General features: G+C 33.9%; 10 protein-coding genes across 10 annotated transcripts; 5 read left to right on the top strand and 5 right to left on the bottom strand.

The window, feature by feature from the left end:
• Window positions 1-248: 248 nt before the first annotated feature.
• On the top strand, window positions 249-4345 carry NAEGRDRAFT_80262 (ubiquitin specific protease; the record flags this gene model as incomplete). The annotated part of the gene is made up of 4 exons (XM_002675584.1): window positions 249-418; window positions 522-3074; window positions 3113-3376; window positions 3421-4345. The coding sequence occupies 4 exons, from the start codon at window positions 249-251 to the stop codon at window positions 4319-4321; spliced, it is 3888 nt and encodes a 1295-aa protein (XP_002675630.1). The 3' UTR covers window positions 4322-4345.
• A 136-nt stretch (window positions 4346-4481) lies between these two features.
• On the top strand, window positions 4482-5552 carry NAEGRDRAFT_50211 (uncharacterized protein; the record flags this gene model as incomplete). The annotated part of the gene is made up of 1 exon (XM_002675583.1): window positions 4482-5552. One exon carries the CDS (start codon window positions 4482-4484, stop codon window positions 5550-5552), a length of 1071 nt encoding a protein of 356 aa, XP_002675629.1.
• Window positions 5553-5843: 291 nt separating this feature from the next.
• Window positions 5844-6752, bottom strand: NAEGRDRAFT_69269 (uncharacterized protein; the record flags this gene model as incomplete). The annotated part of the gene is made up of 1 exon (XM_002675499.1): window positions 5844-6752. One exon carries the CDS (start codon window positions 6750-6752, stop codon window positions 5844-5846), a length of 909 nt encoding a protein of 302 aa, XP_002675545.1.
• A 269-nt stretch (window positions 6753-7021) lies between these two features.
• On the top strand, window positions 7022-7987 carry NAEGRDRAFT_69268 (uncharacterized protein; the record flags this gene model as incomplete). The annotated part of the gene is made up of 1 exon (XM_002675582.1): window positions 7022-7987. One exon carries the CDS (start codon window positions 7022-7024, stop codon window positions 7985-7987), a length of 966 nt encoding a protein of 321 aa, XP_002675628.1.
• A 49-nt stretch (window positions 7988-8036) lies between these two features.
• On the bottom strand, window positions 8037-8930 carry NAEGRDRAFT_50209 (uncharacterized protein; the record flags this gene model as incomplete). Its single annotated transcript, XM_002675498.1, has 1 exon — window positions 8037-8930. One exon carries the CDS (start codon window positions 8928-8930, stop codon window positions 8037-8039), a length of 894 nt encoding a protein of 297 aa, XP_002675544.1.
• Window positions 8931-9008: 78 nt separating this feature from the next.
• On the bottom strand, window positions 9009-10602 carry NAEGRDRAFT_80261 (kelch motif-containing protein; the record flags this gene model as incomplete). Its single annotated transcript, XM_002675497.1, has 1 exon — window positions 9009-10602. One exon carries the CDS (start codon window positions 10600-10602, stop codon window positions 9025-9027), a length of 1578 nt encoding a protein of 525 aa, XP_002675543.1. The 3' UTR covers window positions 9009-9024.
• A 257-nt stretch (window positions 10603-10859) lies between these two features.
• NAEGRDRAFT_50207 (uncharacterized protein) lies at window positions 10860-11726 on the bottom strand (the record flags this gene model as incomplete). The annotated part of the gene is made up of 1 exon (XM_002675496.1): window positions 10860-11726. The coding sequence occupies one exon, from the start codon at window positions 11724-11726 to the stop codon at window positions 10860-10862; it is 867 nt and encodes a 288-aa protein (XP_002675542.1).
• Window positions 11727-12282: 556 nt separating this feature from the next.
• On the top strand, window positions 12283-16486 carry NAEGRDRAFT_80260 (uncharacterized protein; the record flags this gene model as incomplete). Its single annotated transcript, XM_002675581.1, has 4 exons — window positions 12283-14076; window positions 14133-14969; window positions 15133-15444; window positions 15509-16486. The coding sequence occupies exons 1-4, from the start codon at window positions 12334-12336 to the stop codon at window positions 16484-16486; spliced, it is 3870 nt and encodes a 1289-aa protein (XP_002675627.1). The 5' UTR covers window positions 12283-12333.
• A 171-nt stretch (window positions 16487-16657) lies between these two features.
• On the top strand, window positions 16658-18218 carry NAEGRDRAFT_80259 (uncharacterized protein; the record flags this gene model as incomplete). Its single annotated transcript, XM_002675580.1, has 4 exons — window positions 16658-17406; window positions 17457-17534; window positions 17581-18054; window positions 18105-18218. 4 exons carry the CDS (start codon window positions 16658-16660, stop codon window positions 18199-18201), a joined length of 1398 nt encoding a protein of 465 aa, XP_002675626.1. The 3' UTR covers window positions 18202-18218.
• Window positions 18219-18546: 328 nt separating this feature from the next.
• NAEGRDRAFT_58449 (uncharacterized protein) lies at window positions 18547-20284 on the bottom strand. The gene has a single exon (XM_002675495.1). The coding sequence runs from the start codon at window positions 20244-20246 to the stop codon at window positions 18642-18644; it is 1605 nt and encodes a 534-aa protein (XP_002675541.1). The 5' UTR covers window positions 20247-20284; the 3' UTR covers window positions 18547-18641.
• Window positions 20285-20511: the final 227 nt, after the last annotated feature.

Here is a 20511-nt window from a genome sequence, read left to right as displayed (position 1 = left end):
TTACATTCACTTTGACTCAATGTTGATTGGCTTACAATTGTGAGGTGGTCCTTAAGGAAGAATCTGAATGTTACATCGATATTGTGCATGAATCATATGCATGCATATAAGGTCACTTTGGGATTAAGAATTGAATAATTAAAAAAAGTCATCTCCCATGGCAAACAAATGTTGTAACTTGTGATTTCAGTATTGAATCAAAGTTCAACTTTCCATGCAAATTACATCTAAAAATACCAATAGAAAAAATGTCTGAATTGTTTGGTGATATTTTTGCAGGTGCTGGAGGTATGGATGAGTTTGAACAACATGTTGCATCATCAAGTGAATCGGAAGGAGTTAATCAGTCCTACAGAGTTTCAACTTCTATGGATCAATTAAAAAGACAAGCTTCGAATTTTGTTGGGCTTAGAAATCAGTATGTACTATTACATTCATGATCAATATTTAATTTTGAGAAGAGGTGCTACATGCTACTTGAACTCTTTGATCCAGATATTGTATATGATCCCACATTTTAGATCAAATATTTTGAATTTAAATTTGGAAAAATATAAGAAAGTTAGTGGAAAACAATCTGATTCTGAATATGAGGATGTTACTATTGATTTTGCTGATTTTCCGTATTATGGCCAATTGATTGATATGGGTTTTGAAATCAGTCTAATTAATAGATGCTTTCATAAATTTGTAGAACCTACCTTTGGATCAACAGATGTGAACACCAGAACTCAGGAAAACATGATCATGTGGCTCTTTGAAGAACAAGAAAGACAATCAACAATGCAAGATTTCATACCACCTCGAGATGGTGTGATTGGATCATTGTTTGACAATACGTGCATTCCATGTTCAGTCGATGATGAAAAACTTTCAAGTAAGAGGATTGTCAAGAAAAAGAAAGCTCAAAAACAACCTAATTTACTCTTTGTAATGCAAAAATTATTTTCTTACATGATGGCTATTGAGAAACCTTCAATTGAAACTACAGAGCTAACGGATGCATTTGGATGGAGATCTAGGCAAGTTTCTGTACAACATGATATTCAAGAATTGAGTAGAGTATTTTTCAGTGCTTTGGAAACTAAATTGTCCAAAATGAAAATTGACAATTTTATTAAGAACACCTTTGCAGGAGTGTCTGTAAATAAGATTGTCTGCAATGAATGTGGAAATACAAGCTGTGTAAAAGAGGATTTCTACGATATTACTATCACTGTAGAAAATACTTTGAGAGAAAGTCTTGAAAAATTTGTTGAAGTTGAACGATTCGAAGGAAACAACAAATATTCATGTTCTAAATGTAACAAGCAGGTGGATCTTGCATTTAGAAACACATCTTTGAGAGCTATCCCACCAATAATATTCTTTAGCTTGACAAGATTTGATTATGACTTCAAAACCGAGTCCAGAATTAAAATTAAAAAGGAAATCAAATTTGAATCAGTACTAGACATGTCACCATATAAAGAGTACCCAGGTGAACCAGAGGAGTATGAATTAATAGGTATAATTATACACAGTGGTAGTCCATATAGTGGACACTACTATTCCTTAATTCATGATCATTTAATGGAGGGAAGAACTGGATTATTGGAAGAGGAGGACACTTCTAATGAAAAGAAAAAGAAGAAATTTGCAATGGAGTTCGAAGGACAAACTCATTGGTTCGAGTTTAATGATGAGAGAGTTTTTGAAATCGATCCAAAGGAGGAAATTCCAAAGTATTATGGTGGAAAGGGAGCCTCTGCATACATGTTGGTCTACAAACGAAAGGAAATGGATTTCGAAAATACCAAGTTTGATTTTCCAATACCATCTTATTTCAAAGATGATATTGATAGGGAGAATGAAGGAATTAAAGTAATGAGAGAATATCAGGAACAACAGGTTGACATGAAGAGGCAAACAGACTCTCTTAGAGAAAATACTGGAACAGCTGTAGTTTATCTTCCAAACTTTTTCTCCGTGGAGAAGAATCATCTAGCACCAATCAACTTATCAGACTTGAAGAATTTATATAGATCTTTCGAATTTCATTACGATTCTAACATAGATGAATTTTATCAAATCACTAGAGAAAAGTTTGGTGATAAGCTTGGCGATACATTCTCACTCCGAGTGCTCAACAAGGAAGGAAAAGTTTATTCCATTTCAGACCAAACGCTTCCTAAAAACTCTGACGATGATGATTTAGTGATCAGAAAATATTGCGATAAGGAGTCAAAATATTTGTATCTTTTGGTTCTGCCTAGTGAGGATCAATCAGATCACTCAGTATCAGATCCAAGATTCAACCTTAGCACACCTGAAAAATTGACTGTCACTTGTGCCATGTATGAAACACTTACGGATTCTAACATTTTCGATATTGAATACCGAGTAGATATGTCAATTGGAGATGTTATCAGACAGGCCAAAATAAGAATGGGTTATATTGATGACCTTCCTTTAAAGGCATACCTCAGATATAAGAACAAAAAGCCAATATTTGTAACAGATATGAACAAGAAAATGCTAAACTTTTTGGATGGCTTTGATTCCATAGGGCTAGAATTTGAATTCAATGAATTCTCTATAATAGAGGAATTATATCAGGAGTTGGAAAGACAAAAGCATAACGTCAAGGCAGCTCTAACCAACGAAGATTGTGAAGATATTGTAATTGTAAAGTTTGGAGATAGAGAAAAAATTGTACGAGTGGATTTGAATTTCACTCTGGAACAACTCAAGAAGAAAATTCTCGATGAAATGTTCTCTTCTCATTGTATTGTATCAGAATTGCATAAATATGGAGGTGAAAATTGGATTAAAGAATGTGTGATGTTAAGAAAGCAAAAGAAGCAATTCTTTAAAAACGAGGATTCTACAAAGAGTCTCTCTGATTTAGATATTGGTGATGGAGAAAGAATAGAGATTATTATCAAGCTTTCCATAGAAAAGGAGGTCGATATCAAGTTCATTGAAATTGAAGCCAAGAATACTGGCTATGATGAAACGACTGAACGCCCAATATTCAACTATCTTAACATGTTCGAGTTAAAGGTTGACCAAGAGGCATCTCTTAAAATAATGTAAGTGTACAAAATAATTTATCTGCTAATATTGGTAGCAAATCTAAACTATCCCAAAAGTTCAAAAAGGAAAATTGGCAGTATGACAATGTCTATAATTTCAGATTTAGGGGATGTCATAACCAAAGACCTCGAGAAATTATAAAGGATGAAGAAACTCTCCTCTCTACCTTATTGATCGAACAAACAAATGAAAAGACAATATATATTGAAATTGGAAAGCCTCCTTTGAATAACCAAATACATGTCAAAGTTAATTTGGTTCACAACTTCCCACCAAAAACTTGTTCCTCAAGAATATTGTACGTTTCAATTATTAACTTTTTTAACACTTTTCATATTTTAGGAATGAGAATGAAAACCAAATTTATCACCATACCAATATAACAGCTTCTGAAAGTTGGTCTTTGGAGTTCTTGAAAATTTATTTACTCAAAACTCTTGATGCTTTCAAGAGTGTAGAAAATATCAAATATCTTCAAATAAGAGATTGCACTTTCACTGGAGGTTTCAAGAGAATGACCAAGGTTTACTCTGATAAAATTCACTTGAACAAATCTCTTGGAAAGCTAAGATGGAGAGATACTAAGGTAATTGCCGTAAAGATACTAACGGATAATGATGTCGATGTTTATGAAAAGCTGTCCTCTGCTCCTGAGGTTATTGATCCAAAGGCAAAGAAGAAGAAACTTGTTATTCCTCCACCACTTCATATCATTGTAAGATTGAGAAAGATCGTTGAGAGAGGGTCAGAAAGTAATTTTGAATATATGGAAGCTAAGGAGTTGATTGTAAATATTTCTCAAATTTCATCATGGGATACTGTAGACACTTTCAAAGCAGGAATTCTCTCAATTTCTGATACTTCTGGATCAGTATCTGAATTCATAGTGTCCAAATTCAGCTTTGGTGACAGTAGAATCATTAGAATAGAAGAGGATAAACCAATAGAAAAAGTCGAAGAACATGGAGAAATCAAAAAACCAGTTCACTTAATGAGAAGAATCAATCTCAGTGATGGCGATGTAATTGTACTAACTTATTTATCAGATTTTGAAAAGGATGAAATCATGAAAGTCCATTCAACCTCTCTCCAAGATTATGAAATTGAGAGAAGTTCATCCAAAGTGAAACAAGATGATGATTTCTTTGGATTTATGAATTCAGGAAAGAATAGAGCCAAAGAAGAGGCCTTGCAAATCCTTTTGGAAGATAGCGATGATGAAGATAGTGATGATGTAGAATAAAATGTTGTAATCTATTTATTATTCAAAAAAAATGTCCCAACAAGCTCCTTCTTCCCTCCAACACAAACAATTAATTCTCCATTTTGATGTCAACAAAACAATGCTCATTGCTGATGCAGCTGCCGGAAAATCTATGGATGATATTTTAAATCAAATTATCATGTCCTCTGTGTGGGGTGTTGTTTCCGAAGATAAACAATTTAAACTTTTGGATCCAGAGTTGAAATCTAAATATAATGATGGAAATGATGAAAATATTAAGAGTTATTATGATTATTTGGAATATGATGTTCATCCGTATCCAGAATATGACGAGTCTGTTTCAATGATTGAACGTAAAAAGAATAATGCAATAATTAAACAAATGAGAACTGAAAAGATTAAAACATTTTTGGATTCCAAGTTGGGAAGTGAATTTAAGAGAGATTTTGAACAATTGAAGAAATTACTTTTGAGAAAGAGCTCTATGGATAGAGGAGTAACAATAGATAATGCAACTGAAAAGGATTTTGTAAATATTATACCTGCATTCTTCCAATTAATGCTTCATTTATGTGAAACAAGGAGAGATTTTCAATTAATTATTAGAACTTTTGGCTCCAAAGAGGATATCGATTCAGTGATTGAGGAATTTAACAGTTTTTGTGCTGGTAGCCATCCTGATTTTTCTCTTACAGATTTGCAAAAAGAATTTTTCCAAAATAAGCAAATCCTTGCTGACAAGGATGAAATGGTTGGTCATGTGTATAGAAATAGTCCTACGAATGCATATTTCATTCCAAATCATTTGGAATTTGTTGATGGAATGCTTTCATTTACTCCAGTGGAAAAATTGAATCTTGGTTCTAGAAAAGTAATTAGTGGTTTCAAAGATATTTACAATAATATCGTTGAAAAGTCAAAGACTGGTGAGAGTAGATTAATTCGTGACTTTTACTATTGGTGGTGTGCCAATAGTATGTATACTCATTCTGGTAAGATTTTCCTCATTGATGAAAATGATAATGATGTAATGCAGATCTTCTTTGATGACAATGTATCAGTTTATGCTGAATTTCCACTCAAAGGCATTGTAGATCTCAGAAGTGTAAATACAATGGAGCCTCTTGATCAAAGTGTGTACTTGGATTCATTCATAGTGAACGCTTATGCCTTGGATTTCATAAGAGATGACCAATATTATGTTAACAAGCTTATTCAAGCAGAAATTAAAAGAAGAGAATTGAAATAAATTATTTATTTCGCTCTTAATAAGAGATGTTTCAGATTATATCACAGTTTATATCGAAGACATTCCCGCTAATGCTCAAGGCCACTAACAGAAATGTCAACATATAAACATGTTTATAATTGCTTCCAAACAACAATACTAGCCTCTGGCTTGTGTCTTGAAGTTGATGGTTTTTTTTGTTCTCCTTCAACAAGATATTTTTCCAATTACAACCTACTATTTATAGCTCCAACCTTTACAATCGGGAAAGATTTCAAAACCTAGGTTGACTGTCCAAGGTTTGGAACATCATTACATTAACATTTTGCGAGGAATTATGAGCGCTATCAGAAAATTATTATTCATCATTAATATGCAAGAAACTTTGAAATGATAGGTCGGGTAGTTTCTATCAACATTTGAGTTTTGAATTGTTCCTACAAGTTTCAATTCTTGATACTTTCCAAATCTCCTTCTTTTCATACATTGTCTTAATTCTTTGAAACAACCTCGTGCAATGTTAAACCACCAATCCAATAACCTTCTCCTAAATCTCTCATCCTCACTAATTTCATCATAATCAAATTCTGTAATGCATTCTGAGACAAGAGCAATGTCTAATAATCTATAATTGAATTTTGATTCAATAAATTGGTTCATAAAGGACAATACAAAATCCTGATTGAATTCATTCAAATTTTCCCTAAATTCAAGTAAATCTTTCTTTTCTCTAGTTGTTACAAATCCACACGATAGACATCGCAAAAAGAATCCACAACTATAAATCTTTGATATCAATGTTTCAGTCAATCGAACCAAATAGCTCTCCACAAATGATTCCTGCAATATTAATTTCACAACTCTTCTCCAATCAATATCACTCCTAAAGTCATTAAACATCTCCATCAATTCTCCTCTATCATACTTCTTCTTAATCAAATTACCTTCCCTTCTACCTAATAAACATTCCTCCTCTATTGATTGCATCAATTGAAAGGAAGAAGAATAATTAATCCAAAATTCGGAAGCACATTCCATCATCAACCTTTTGGCAATCTGATAAAACACCACTTGCCAATTCACTTTTTCAGCAATTTCCGAACAAACTCGTTCCAAATTGACCACTTCCTTCACTCTCATCTTCCACTCTCTTTTCCTATCACCAATAGGAATGAAACTCAATATTTCCAACCACAAATCGGAGCACAAACAAGAAATCATTTGGCGCTATTTTTTTATTGACTCTAGTCAACTATTGCAGAATTAAATATTACCAAAACATTCTGTATTGTCATGTTTGTAACAATTTGGAAAATAAGATTGAAGTTTGTCATGTACTACAGTGCAGCTTTCAATCATCAACACACTTTCGCATCAATTCTCCTCAAATATTATTATCGTAGATCTTGTCTTTGGCTATTATTAGTTTTTCAACTAAAATAAAAAAAGACAACAACTCAAACCCTTTGTAAATGACCGAGAGTGTAGTAATGGTTGATAGTGATGATATTGTGGCTGCTGAAGAAGATGCTACTACAACAACAACGAATCATTCAACTACAACAATGGAAGAATCAAACAAAATAATGGATGGATCATCAGATGATAGTCAAACATTTGATGTGGTTCGGGATGATAATGAAGAAGAACAAATTGATAATGATCAACGACTATCCGAATTGAAAATTGAAAGTACAAATAATGTTGGGAGAAGTGATGATGAATCTCAACTCAGTAATGATAGAACAGCATCGCCACAACTTTTAAACGATGATGAATTGAAAATGTTTGAGCATTTGGCTCAATTAGACTATGAAACTGAAAAGAAAGAACAAGCAACAACATCATCGATTAATCATAATGAATCATTTGGGAATTCTTCTGCTAATTTGGATGAATCAGTTGAGCAACCATTGATTCATAGTCAAATTAGTGTTTCGAATACTGTAGAAAGTGAGGAATATACAATTACAACAAATTATACAATTACAACAACTCACCCATTCAGTTCAGTCAACATTAATACGTCAGTAATATCAGAGAGTAGCTCGACTGACGATTTGGAAATACAGGAAAACAAGGTTGAGATACCTGTAGAAGTATCACTTTCTCCAAGACAAATAGGAAAATCGATAATACCTGGACTAAGTGCATTGAGAGGGTCAACCATGTTACCCAATCCACCAATTGATGAACATCAACAAATACACGACGATGAATATGATGATTTCCATGAAATTTCTCTAGGAAATGATGGAACTCCTCAAAAAAAGGGAAAGAAAAAGCAAGACAGCTCAGATGTTAATGAATCATTCGATTATGAATGCAATGTTTGGTGCTTTGCTCAGCCACTTTCCTACCTATTCATTCAATTATTTTCTAACAATGATTCTAACTATTCAAATGATAATGAAGTTGAAATGAAAAATGTAAATAATACACAAATCGAAGCTTAATTGTATATAAACAGCAAATAATTCAAACCGTGATATCCCTATTTGTTGATTATTTATTATTGTTGAACAGAGGAAACTTTGCCAACATGTTTCTCAAATTCAGACAATCCCAAGGTAAAAATTCTGTAATGCCCAATCCTACAACTTTAGAATTTTCGGAGGCTTCTTCAATTAAACCTGAAACATCTTCTAATGAAAGAAGACCTTGAGCAATACCATCATAGTGGTTAAGAGGGACATTTGGATTTGAGAATAAAAGTGATTTAAAGTGCATTGTGCTTAATACATCCAAATCTATATGAATTGCCAAATATTTGATCTTTTCCTCAGCTATCCACTTTTTGATTAATCCCAATTTCGTTTTGATATCCTCTGGTCTATAAACTCTCAAAGAATTATCCTTAATGAATTGCTTTTCATACTCAGTTTCATTATTTAAACCAGCAATCATAACTCGATTGGATGCAATTGGTTTCTTGACATAGTCAACTAACCATTCGTCATTCTTTCCCATCAATGCAGATAATACCATGGCATGGGCGTGTTGAAACTCCTTTGATGTCATTACATCTGGATGGGTATCTATCCAAAGAATTCCTAATTCATCTCCATATTTCTCACATAAATGTGCAAATTCAACCAAATCAACTAAACAATCACCTCCAAGAGTGACAATCTTTTCTGGAGAATGTTGTTCAATAATATATCTGGCCTTACTGAGTTGTTGTTGAATCTCATGTTTACCAACTATACCTTCAACCTTTTCCAAAGATGAGCAATTAGTTTCGTCCAAAGGTTCAGTAACATTCACTGTTTCAATCACATCAGTGGTATTCTGGGGGGCTAGCCATGCCAATAAAGAAGCACCAAAGTAATAGGCAGGATTATTTCCACCTTGCCACAATGGAAAATGCAAACGAAGACAAGTTTCTCTTTCGGTCATTTTTTTGTAAACTCAAGCTGTTGGATAGAAAGGACTAACTTCTCTATAAAATCCTTAAAGATCAGTTCGTGATACTTATTTACAATATTCAAGTTTAATTCGACACTTTAATAACCAAGTCATTAAATCTGTCTGGATTGCTCAACGTGGATCGAATATAATTCCAGTAAACAAAATGCTTCTCAACAAAAAATAGAGAGAAATCCAATTTAACTCTGAATAATGAAGCACACTTTTCCTTATCTGTTACATAACCTCCATAAAATACTAAGCATTCAGCTTCTTCATCATATGTCATTGCAGAACAATTAAGTGGTGGTAAAATGGTCGAGTAGGATAAATCCCAATATTCTTCATTCTGTGAATTTTCCAAAGTATGCTTGGCACTCACTTCCACAGCTTTAAGCTTTACATTTAACTTTATCCACCTTCTCTCGAATAAGTCGAAAACTAAACATTGATTCTTTGGTTGGAATTCTCTGTTACAGCCTCCATATGAAATTATAAATCTATCATACACAATCGTAGTACAGTGACCAAATGTACAAATTGGAGAAGGGACATCGCCTCTAAATAATATATTATACCATCTCTTCTCTTCGAAATAGAATAAACACATATCCTTGATGATTTCCAGTCTTCCTGTTGTATTATCAAACACTTCACCACCAAACACTATCATACAATCTCTGTTTTTACAATAAATAGCATTATGATATGCCCTTGGAGCAACCTTATTAACTTGAGGGATGAGGGACCAAGTTTCAGTGTTACAATCAAACTCAAACATATTGGACGAAAGTTTAGATCCACCAAAATTACCTCCATAAACTATCAAACTGTTTTTACGACTTCTATAAACACATGAATGACCTCTCACTCCAACAATTTTAGTTACAGGTTCTTCATCCTCTGGTTTTACATAATCGGGTGGTGCTGTTTGAAAATAAAGAGATTCAAGTGGAATAAACCTCCATTTCCAATCTTCAGCAATGCTCACACAATAGAGTTTGTTTGAAACTAAGGTGTCAGCAGAAGAGCTATCATTAGAACTTCCTCCAAATATATAAATACACATATTGTTTGGATTCAATGTTGTTGTATGATAGAATAGGCTCGGATTTGGTCTATAAGGATTATTTGAATAAGTATGTCTAACACTTTCAGCATATCGCCACATATTTAAATCACAATCATAATAAGTTAATAAACTATCTTCTTTAACCGTTAAAGCTGTACTCATATTAGAAGTAATATCACGAACATTTTTCTTTCCTCCCCAAATGATTATTCTCTTTGAGGCTTGTAACTGATTTTTCTCATCATCAATTTTAGGAAGAAGAATGATAGAATGTGATGAACAAGGAAGAGGAGCATACTGAACAACAGAATCTGAATTAAATAATAAATTATCACTATTTTCCTTCTTACTCTTATCCTGTTTGACAATATATTTAACCAATCGATTATAAACACTATTACTTTCTGTTCCGAAAAGAAATACTATTGAATTAGGTGGACAATCCTCTATTAATTCATACTCTCGTTTCCTTTTAGATGCTTCTTGATCTTCAGGTGAATTTGCCTCTTGATCAGCAAGGATCTGAAGATTGGTTCGGGTCGTATCTTGCTTGGGTGTAACACCAATCATACTCAGCAAACGCCTAAACATTTTTTCTTCTTTTTAATTTGATGATGAAGTGAACGTTATGAATTGGAGAGAGAACGTGAAGGTGGATTTTTTCAATTTGAAAGGAAGTGTTGAGTGTCACACTATTTAACTTATTGTTGTTGTTGCTAGAGCATTTGTTGGCAAGATGTGAGATAAGAACATTGCTGGATCTGTTATGGATGATATGTACAAAATTGGACTTGTTGGCAAATGACTTTTCTGGAATTTTGTTTGAGTAATATTTACATGATGATAATTTATTCGTCTGACATTTGGTTTGTTGATTGAGGGTTTTCATTTTGTTGTCCTGCAAGTTTTCTTAATACTTCATCTCTTCCAATTACATCTCGGTAAAGAACAACTGCTGTTTGGTTATCATCCTCTTCTTCCTCATTGGTGGATTGAAGTTTCAAGTCAGTTTTTGGATCTGGAATGTACTTTCCATTTGGTTGAGCCATTATTGAGGAAAGTAATTTTTTACGAAGGAGATCATTCACAGTTTCATCTATGGTTGGTTGGTTCAATATCTTAGGTGTTTGAGTTGAAATATTTTCATTGTAGCACATTAATTGTGTGCATTTAGAATTAGGTTGAGGTTTATCCTCTTCGGAAACCTGTAAGTTTGCCAAAATAGAGCTAAGACTCTTTTTCACTCTTTTTGCATCTCTCGCAAATTCATTGTTTGCTACTGTTGGTGATTGATCTTCGTCATCTTCAAGGATTTCATCTTTTTCATCTATTGAATCGAATTTTCTCTTATGAATATTTTCCTCCAAACATCCTCTCAAAGAACTGTTACTATTTACAATTTCATTTTGGTTGACAAAATTCTGGGTCATGATGAGATTAGGTTGATTATTATTTACATTGTAATTTGCATTTTCATAAATATGTGGTTGTGTTTGGTGATAGACATACTCACAACCATTCTCAGGACCTGAATAGTTATCTCGATAGACATAAGTCCGCGATGCATTTTCTTGACTATCAGTTCTTTGATGATCATTATTCATCATGTTAGGTGCAGAAGAATAATCTGTTTGCACATTGTTTCTGCCTTGATAGTCCACCCAATAATTTCCATACTGTTGCTGAGGTTGCTGCTCTTGTTGCTGCATAAACATGATGATTTTCTTTTCCGAATCAAAACCGAAATCTTCGGAATTGTTTTTTGTTCACAAATTCTTAAGAATTAGAGGAAGGCTTGGCAGAAATGTTTAGCAATTTTTTTTTAGATTTTCCAATTTTGAACCAAACAGTTTTGTGCTTCAATTCGAACAAGGAAATTTTCTTGCTCATTTGCAGAGGCTCAATTTCATAGAGATTATTCGAATCCATCTCTATGAAAACCTAGAGTCACATATCTTCCTATTCACAGAAACACTAAAATGATTCGAATGTATTTTTTGCATTTTCAAATTCCATGCACTATGAACATTCTCAACACTTTACAATTAATACAAAATCACATTGAGAATTATCAGAAATGAAACATTCCTCCCTCTTTGAGCAACAAGTTGACAATTCCATTCTCTATGCCCTCGAACCAGTTGATACTTTGCGTGACTCTGATGTGTATTATGCCAATTAGGAAGTGCATAAAAGCGTCTGTATGTTGTAGTGTCACCCAATTGGGAATTTGAAAAAACAAAGGCTAATTTTAAATAAAAAATGTCATCCCACCAACATGAAGAAACAACACAACAATACTCAAGGAATGATACAACTACAATGAGGGAGACACACAAAGTCTATCAACCTTCTCTCGAGTTGAGTGTAGCACTAAAACAAAATACTTCATCATCTAATGATGAAGCTCGAGTTTCTAATAATTCAACATTCATTCGAAATGAACCTGTCGTGATGACCATGGAAAATATTACCATCTCGTCGCCTATTTATCCATCAAATAGTGGCAAATCTCTAACAACAAAATCATCAGAAGAAACATCAAGGAGTGGAACAAGCAGTAATAGCAGTAGTAATAGTAGTTTGGGTAATTCTCAAGTTAATTTATACCAATTTACATCATCGGAAAATGGAATGATGGATATTTCAGGACAGCTCTTGTATTCAGGAGCTCCCTCGCCAAGAATTACAGATAATGATCCAGTATTTGCCAATGTAAATATACCACTGGAGGATGATGAAAGATTGAGTGCTTCATCAATTGGAAAAAGGGATTTGAATGAATTATTGTCCAAATCAGCTCCTAATTTAACCAGTGCTTTATCTGCTGTAAATATTGCATTCGTGATGAGTGAAAACAACTTGGGTGATTATACATTTGGAACAAATGAAGAATCAATATTTGGCAACTCAACTATGCTCCTTTCAATGGGACAAAAAGTTTCATCACCAGCCATTTCTAAGCAAACTCCAAAAAAGCAAGAAGAAAATATTGATTTTTTACCACTTCATGGAACAACACAATCACCAAATTTAAACTCAAAAAGGAGAATGTCTCATCAACATGAATGCACTCCAACAAAATTACAACAGGAACAAACCACTCTTGTTGTAACTCCTGTCTATCCATCTCCATCGTCTGACGACAAGGTTATTGATGAATTTTTGGAAGGAAATAATCGAGGAAGAAAATCAAGAAGCAAGTCAACCATCAGTGCTGCTACTCCTATGAAAAATGAAGTTATGAATCAAATGAGTCCAATTACTCCAACCAAGCTTGCTATTTTGAGAAATGCCACAAACAGTTCTCTTAAGCATACATTACCTCCTCATTTGCAAACAAAATTTAGCAATACTCCTTCTGCATCACCAGGTGCTATGAGCGTAGAAACCACTGGAAGTGTAGATTCACCAGCCGCTCTTTCTACTAGTTTCCATCTCGATCCTCAAACAAAGGACTCAATCACTCAAAGCTTAAAGAGAAAATACTCCAAGGCTGGATCTCGAAGCAAGTTCTCAAAATCTGTTATAGATGATCACAGACTTTCTATGAGTTTGGAAACAATTGGAATAGTACTGGAACATAGGAGCAGTACTAATAATTTACTTGCAAAAACCTCTATGAAGGGTTCTGATTTATTGCAAGCTGTTTTACAGTTACAACAAGAGAGAAAAGACACCCCAATGCCTGAAAAAACCATTGAGCAAAAGGAGTCAGAGGAACTGGAACGAAAGAAGAATGTACTCAGAAAAGAGATGGCGGGATTTGACAAGATGCAGCTCAATCAAAGGTTATATGCTGCCTGTAAAGAAAATGATGCTATTACATCTACACTCATTTTGGATGAATTTAATGTAGATATTAATTGGAAAAATACTCAAGATATGGAGAAAGGCTTCCTCCATCTTTGCGCAAGGGAGAACAATACTGAGCTAATGGAATTATTGCTCGATCGTAATGCTGATCCCAATATGAAAGACAAAGTGTCAAGAACACCACTTCATGTTGCTTGTTCATCAGGATCCCACTTTTGTATGGTTTTACTGTTAGGTCATGATGCTAGTGTAAGTTTTTATATTTGTCAATTATTCTAAACCCTGTTTCATACTCCACCAATTAGCCAAATGTGAGAGATGAATATGGATTCTCACCACTTGGATTAGCTTTGAAACAACATCATTTTGACATGGCTAAGGATTTACTATTGTTTGGAGCAGATGTAAATCTCAAGCTCTATGATGGTAGCACAATTTTACACGACTTTTTCGGAAATGGAGATATGGAAGTTGTTAAATTTCTCATTAACGATCTTCCAGATTCACATACTCTGTTGACCATGGTAAGAAATGATCATGGTTGGTCAGCATTATTTTGTGCAATTCAGAACTCACAAATTGATGTCATTAGGTATCTCTTAACTTCCAAATATCAAACCCAAATCTTTAATTCACTTTCCAACTCTTCCAATAGTGGAGAGAACGTATTCCACATAGTAGCCAAGTCAGGCGATGTTGACATGTTGTCAGAGTTAATTAACATTTTCAATGAACGAGAATCGCAAGAGCATAAAATGTTATTGCAGCAAACAATGAGCAATGTACCAAACTATAAGAAGAATATGGTGAGTCAACGAGTCCAAACCTTACTGAACTATCAGGACAATATGAGAAAAATGACACCTCTCCACATTGCTGCCAAGACAAAGAAAGCAGTCATGGTAAGAGAATTACTGAGACTTACAACTTTGAGTCATTCTGGTGAACTAATTGACAAGAAGAAGAAACTTTACAGAGCCATAGATGTTAATATTGCAGACAAGAAAGGAAATACACCTCTCCACTATTGTTTCATTGATGTCAAAGATAGAGACCTCACAAACTCTGAGAAGGCAATGATAACCTTCATAACAAGTAGCAAAGCATGTAAAACTGATATCAAAAATGAGAAAGGACTTACAGTGAAAGCCATTTGTAAAAAATATGGTATTAATCTTAAGGACTATTCCATATAAAATATTAATTCAATTCTTTGAGCATGGTCCTAATATTCTTGCCAATGGAAAGTAAAAATTAAAATTTTAATTAAAAAATATTTTGTAATTTGCAAATAAAAAAATGAAGAAATTCTCTACCCTTTTGCGCTCCGCCTCATCAGCACCAGCCGGCGCTAGACCATATTCGACCTACAGGGTTAAAATTAAAAAGTCAACAAAGGCAACCAACGGAACTAAACAACATCATCAACAATCTTTCGTAAAAACCGAAAAGATTGAAGAAAGTACTCAACAATTTTTTGACCATCCAGACTTCCAAAAGGAAAATAGATACTTGCTCGCTAGAATTGATGTTTTGAATATGGGCAAGGCTCCATCAAACATGCCTGTAGTTAAGGAAGTATCGGGAAAGGAATGGCAAGAAAAGAAGAAACAACAGGTGAGTTTAATATTTGCGGAAGTGATGATAACAATGATTAATTTAATCGATGAAAATTATATAGACTGCTACTGCTTTTGAACAATTGGATCTTCATGTTGATCTTTTCCCAAAGCAAGTTGAAGAATCTACCTTCAAACAAGACTTGCTTTCTAATCTTTCTACTCCACTCAATGTTACCTTTGCTAAAGAAAACGAAACCAAGACTTTCTCAAATACTTCATTGCTTGGTAATTTCATTGAATCAAAGACAACTGAACAAGTACCAAAAGTTTCATTTGAAGGAGAAAAGGGAGCTTTTTATACATTGGTAATGTTGACACCTGATTATCCATTCAGACTCATTCCTGATAAGGGTAGTTTCATTCACTGGATGGTTGCCAATATTCCTGGTGAAAGTGCTGATGCTACAAAGGGTGAAACTGTTTGTTCATACATTCCACCATTGCCAACTGAATGTGCTGGTACATTCCGTTATATTTTCTTATTGTACAAACAAAATGGAAAGATTGAAAATGTTGAAAAAGTTAGAGAAACTTTGTTGACTACTGAATCATACAAACAACCACAACAATATGAAGTTTTGAAGCAAGATCAAGAACTTAACAAGAAAATGAAGGAAAAGATGAGAAGAAATGCTTACCAATACGAATATGAATATATTGACCAAATTATAGATAAGAAATTCAAAGCCCATAGTAACTTGGTCTCGATAGATGGAGAAACTGGTTATGAAATTAAGGGAAGTGATTACAGACCAATTCAAACACCAGAACAAACAGCAAAGACTTTTGAAATTAATCAAAGAAGATATTTCGATTTGAGCAAGTTGATCAGTGAAAGCAAGAAGCCATCAGGTATGAGTTTCTTCAGAACTGAATATGATATGAGTGTTTCTGAACTCTATCAAAAGAATCAATGGAAGGAACCTTTCTATGTTCCACCAGATGTTGTCCATAAGGAAATTGTCAAGAAGCATAAGGTCTATCAAGGCATTTCTTTCAAGAAACAAAAGTACATTAACTCTCTCAATTGGATTTAAATAAAAAAACAAAAGGATTAATTTATCTTGTTCCAATATTTGCAAGGCACACATACAACATTACTGATTTGATTGATAACAAAGCAGCTTGTAAAACAAACAGTTGTGCCAAAAACATTTAATAATACAACCAACACAACGAACAAAATTTTCAATAAACCTCAAATAAAAATGTCTGAATCTCCAACCTCACCAACCGGTGTGAATGGCGCCAATTCATCTACAGCTGGAGGTCAAAAACCAACAATGAGACCTTCAATGACTCAAAACAGACCTGGTTCTGCATCAAGAAGACCAGGATCATCAGTAGGAAGACCAACCAGTAGTGCTGTTACCCAAAGAAGAAGTGTTGTTGTAACCTCAGGTGGCTCTACTACATCATCCTCCGGAGGTCCACCATCATCAAATCCTACAGCCTCAAGAAACATTAAAACACTGTGGGATGTAATTCTAGAAACTAAAAAGGATGTAATTGCAAGTAATAGTGATCCAGTGGAGAGTAATGTTTTTGTACTCGGAGGAGAACGATCCGGAAAGAGTAGTATTGTACATAGAATTTTAAAGAGAGAGTATATTAAGGACCGCCCAGAGAGGAGTACTGCTCTGGAATTTACCTTCGGTAAGAAGGACGAAGGATTAAAAACCTATGTAGCAAACATTTGGGAATTAGCCGGAGGACGTTCTCTTGTAAAATTATTGAAAGAAACAGTGACAGCTGAAAATATTCATACAATGATTGCTGTTATTGTATTGGATTTGACAAAACCAATGCAATTATTTGAGGATTTTATTTATTTCCAATACATTCTTTCAAAGATTACTGAGGATTTATACAGTGTACTTAAACAAAAAGGTTCTGATATTCCTGATAAGATGATATCAAGAGCCAAGAAAAGATTCGGAGAACAACATGAAGACATGTAGGTATTTTGAATTGATTTTATGATTATTGATCTACTACTTTAAAAAGAGAGAAAATCAAATTCAATGGCATTCAAACAATCTTTGTGGGAACGTCTTTTGATAAGGCTTCTGAAAAGTACAATCCGTAAGTTGAAAAATCAATCCAGTCGTAAATAATAATATTTCAACAGTTTACAACTCAAGCAACTCAATCAAACATTTAGATTTTTGTGTCATACCTTCTCAACAAGTCCAATGTTTATGGGAATTTACAATGACATGAAAATTAACGAAAATAACGATTCCTCTTTCAGAAACTTTATCAATTATTTCATTCTGGGAGGCAAATTGTCAACGAGTGATTTTAATCTAAAAGATCCTGTAAAACCATTGAAAGTAATTTGTGGAAAGGATAGCTATAAGAATATTGGAAACCCTCCTGTACAATCTAAGAGTTTACAATTAAGTGAAAAGCCAAAGAGAATTAAGGAAAAAATCATGAAAATGTTTGGTGATAAGGATATTGAAAAATGGTTTGACTCTTATCAAGCAATGTTTGCTGAAGTGGATGAAGGAAACGAAGATGATTCAAACAAGGAAGTGATGGATCTCAATTTCTCAGAATATGCTGAAGAGGTTGTTGATGAAATGAAATCCAAGAAAGAGTAAGTAATAATCCAAAATATTTATTCCAATTATCCTCAAATAATCATAGTTTTGAATTTGATCAATATTTGAAAATGGTGGAGCGAGACAAGAAACAGAAAATGCTCGTTAAACAGCAACAGGAAGCAAAACAACAAAAAAAGTAAAATTATTCCTTCTTCTCAGGTGTTGTTGTTGTTGTGGATGAATTTGTAGTAGGTGACACATTTTCTTGTGGTTTAGGTGTCTCCGATGGATTTGTAAAAGTATAATTTGGTGGGAGAGTAGTTTGAGATGATGTTTCTCCGGTGGTTGGCTTATTGCTAAGTTCGGACAAGAAAACTTCCTTTGTTTCACGAATATGTTTGGCAGCATTTTGAACATTTCTAGCACTCAACAATTTCTTCCATCCACCAGCTGCACTAACAACAATAGCTGCGCCGACAACAACAGCAAGTAATTTGCTCATTTTTTAAATTGTTATTTTTCCATTTTTGATTTTAAATTTGATTGAATTAATTTTTTTAATTTATTGTTTTTTTATTTGGTTGGGAAGAACTTTATATTCTATAGTCTGGGCCCTTTTTATTATATTTTAAAATTCCCTTTACAAACTTTTGGAAACGTTTTCTTCGAGTTGCTTAATAGCAGCAGCATACTTGGATTGATCCTTCCAAGCCTTATTTTCAAGACTTTTGTGAGAAAGAGTGGAGAAGAGAGAGTTTGAAAGATCTTCCTTGAGGGAGGCAGCTTCACCGGATGAAATCAAAGAGAGAGCTTGTTGAATCTTGGTGGCATCATACGATCCATTGACAATGTATACATTAGCAGCCTTGTTAAGTTTAGCAAATGATTCAGCAACTTGTTTGGCATCAGCATAAGCTCTTTGAGCTCCGAAAGTAGTGAATGACTTGTTGAAAGTAGCGTCCTTACCAACAGAAACCAAACCAGATTGGAAGAATTGTTGAGCATTCTTCACCTTACCAAGGACTGGAACAATAAAGTTGGCATCTTCAACAACAAAAACAATATTCTTTGGAGTGTGTGCAATATTTGGTAAAACAGTAGAAGAAACTTTGGTGGAAATCTTGACAGTCTTTCCATCAGCAGATTCTTCAACCAAATCACCCTTCTTGAGAGACTTGGCCAATTCAGAGTTAACGTCAACTTCAACCAAAACACCACCAACACCTCTACTCAATCCTAATTCAGAGAGAACATTGTAGTGAGCTCCGTATAATGTAATATTACTAGCAGTCAAAGCTGTACGAGTAATATTATTAGAATTAATAATTAAAGTTGTTGATGACTTGTCACTATTGATGAAAGAATCAGATGGCAAAACAATAGCAGCTCCTCCACTCTTTGTGAAAATGGTTCTAGCACCAAAGAAGGCCAGATTATCCAACAATACATTTTGATTAAAAACACCACTGACTACTGATGAATTGGTTTGATCATTTTCAAAAACAAATTGTTCCTTTGTCAAACCCAAATCTTTTGGAAGTGGACCACCAAATTCTTGAACAACGTGAGTTGGAACAAATTGGAAACCTGGAGTGTGAAGAACGAGAGAATCATATTTGAAAACAGAGGAATCCAATTTTCTAGTTGGCAAGATCATATTCTTCAAAAACAAGCCAGAAACACTATTATCAGTAACAACTCTAACAAGACAAGTGTTTTGATTGGCAGAACCAAAACAACCATCTTGAGTGAAAGAGTTTGGAGCATATGACAAATACCAGCCAACTTCACGTTGTGAACGCTTGTGGAACTTTTCATCCTTGGCAGTATATGTAACAAGAGGTGTAGTTTTGTCGGCATGGGCAACATACTTATCATACTCGGTACTGGCAATTTCCTTGACTTTCAAGAATTGTTTTTCACTGTCGACTTGTCCAAAAGACTTTTTCAATAAAGTTTCATTATCAGCGTTACGATAAGCATCATATTGTGGGAAAATTAATCCTTTAGAAAGACTCCAGTTGTGTTTAGCTTCATCACCTTTTCTATCTTCATATAAATTAACAGCGTTATTAACAACTTTTTCATTGTAGGAGACTTTAGCTTTTTCCATTGATTGTTGTTGGTTCGAAAGATGTTGTCTAAGAGCATTCAATGAAAGATTACTATTTGTTGTGGAATAACAACATTTTCCATTGTTACCAACAACAGAGAGAAGAAGTTTTTGGGTATTTCTTGTCTTCATCTTATAAATATTTTCTTGAAGCGGAGCGGTAGAGTGAGAGAAGATGACGAGCCTCGCTGATATTTTTTTTTACAATACCATTTCTTCTAGCCTTCATTCCTGTCGGAGGCACACTGAAGGTAAATTGCAATAAAAGTATTAATTGCATTGAAAGTGATACTTAATGATGATGAAATTGTTTATGATATTAATTGTGTAATAATCAATTGTTGCATAATTTTGAAATTGAATAAAACTTTATTTTCCTTTCCGTTATTTTTTGCAT

The sequence above is a fragment of the Naegleria gruberi genome (assembly GCF_000004985.1).
Source record: "Naegleria gruberi genomic scaffold NAEGRscaffold_33, whole genome shotgun sequence".
Taxonomy (NCBI): Eukaryota; Heterolobosea; class Eutetramitea; order Acrasida; family Naegleriidae; genus Naegleria; species Naegleria gruberi.
Note: the sequence above shows the minus strand (reverse complement) of the source record. Positions and strands in the feature narration are given on the sequence as shown.

What these genes read in the sequence shown, in the direction of transcription:
- NAEGRDRAFT_58449 (XM_002675495.1), bottom strand. Translation starts at nt 20,246, where the DNA reads ATGAAGACAAGAAATACCCAAAAACTTCTTCTCTCTGTTGTTGGTAAC.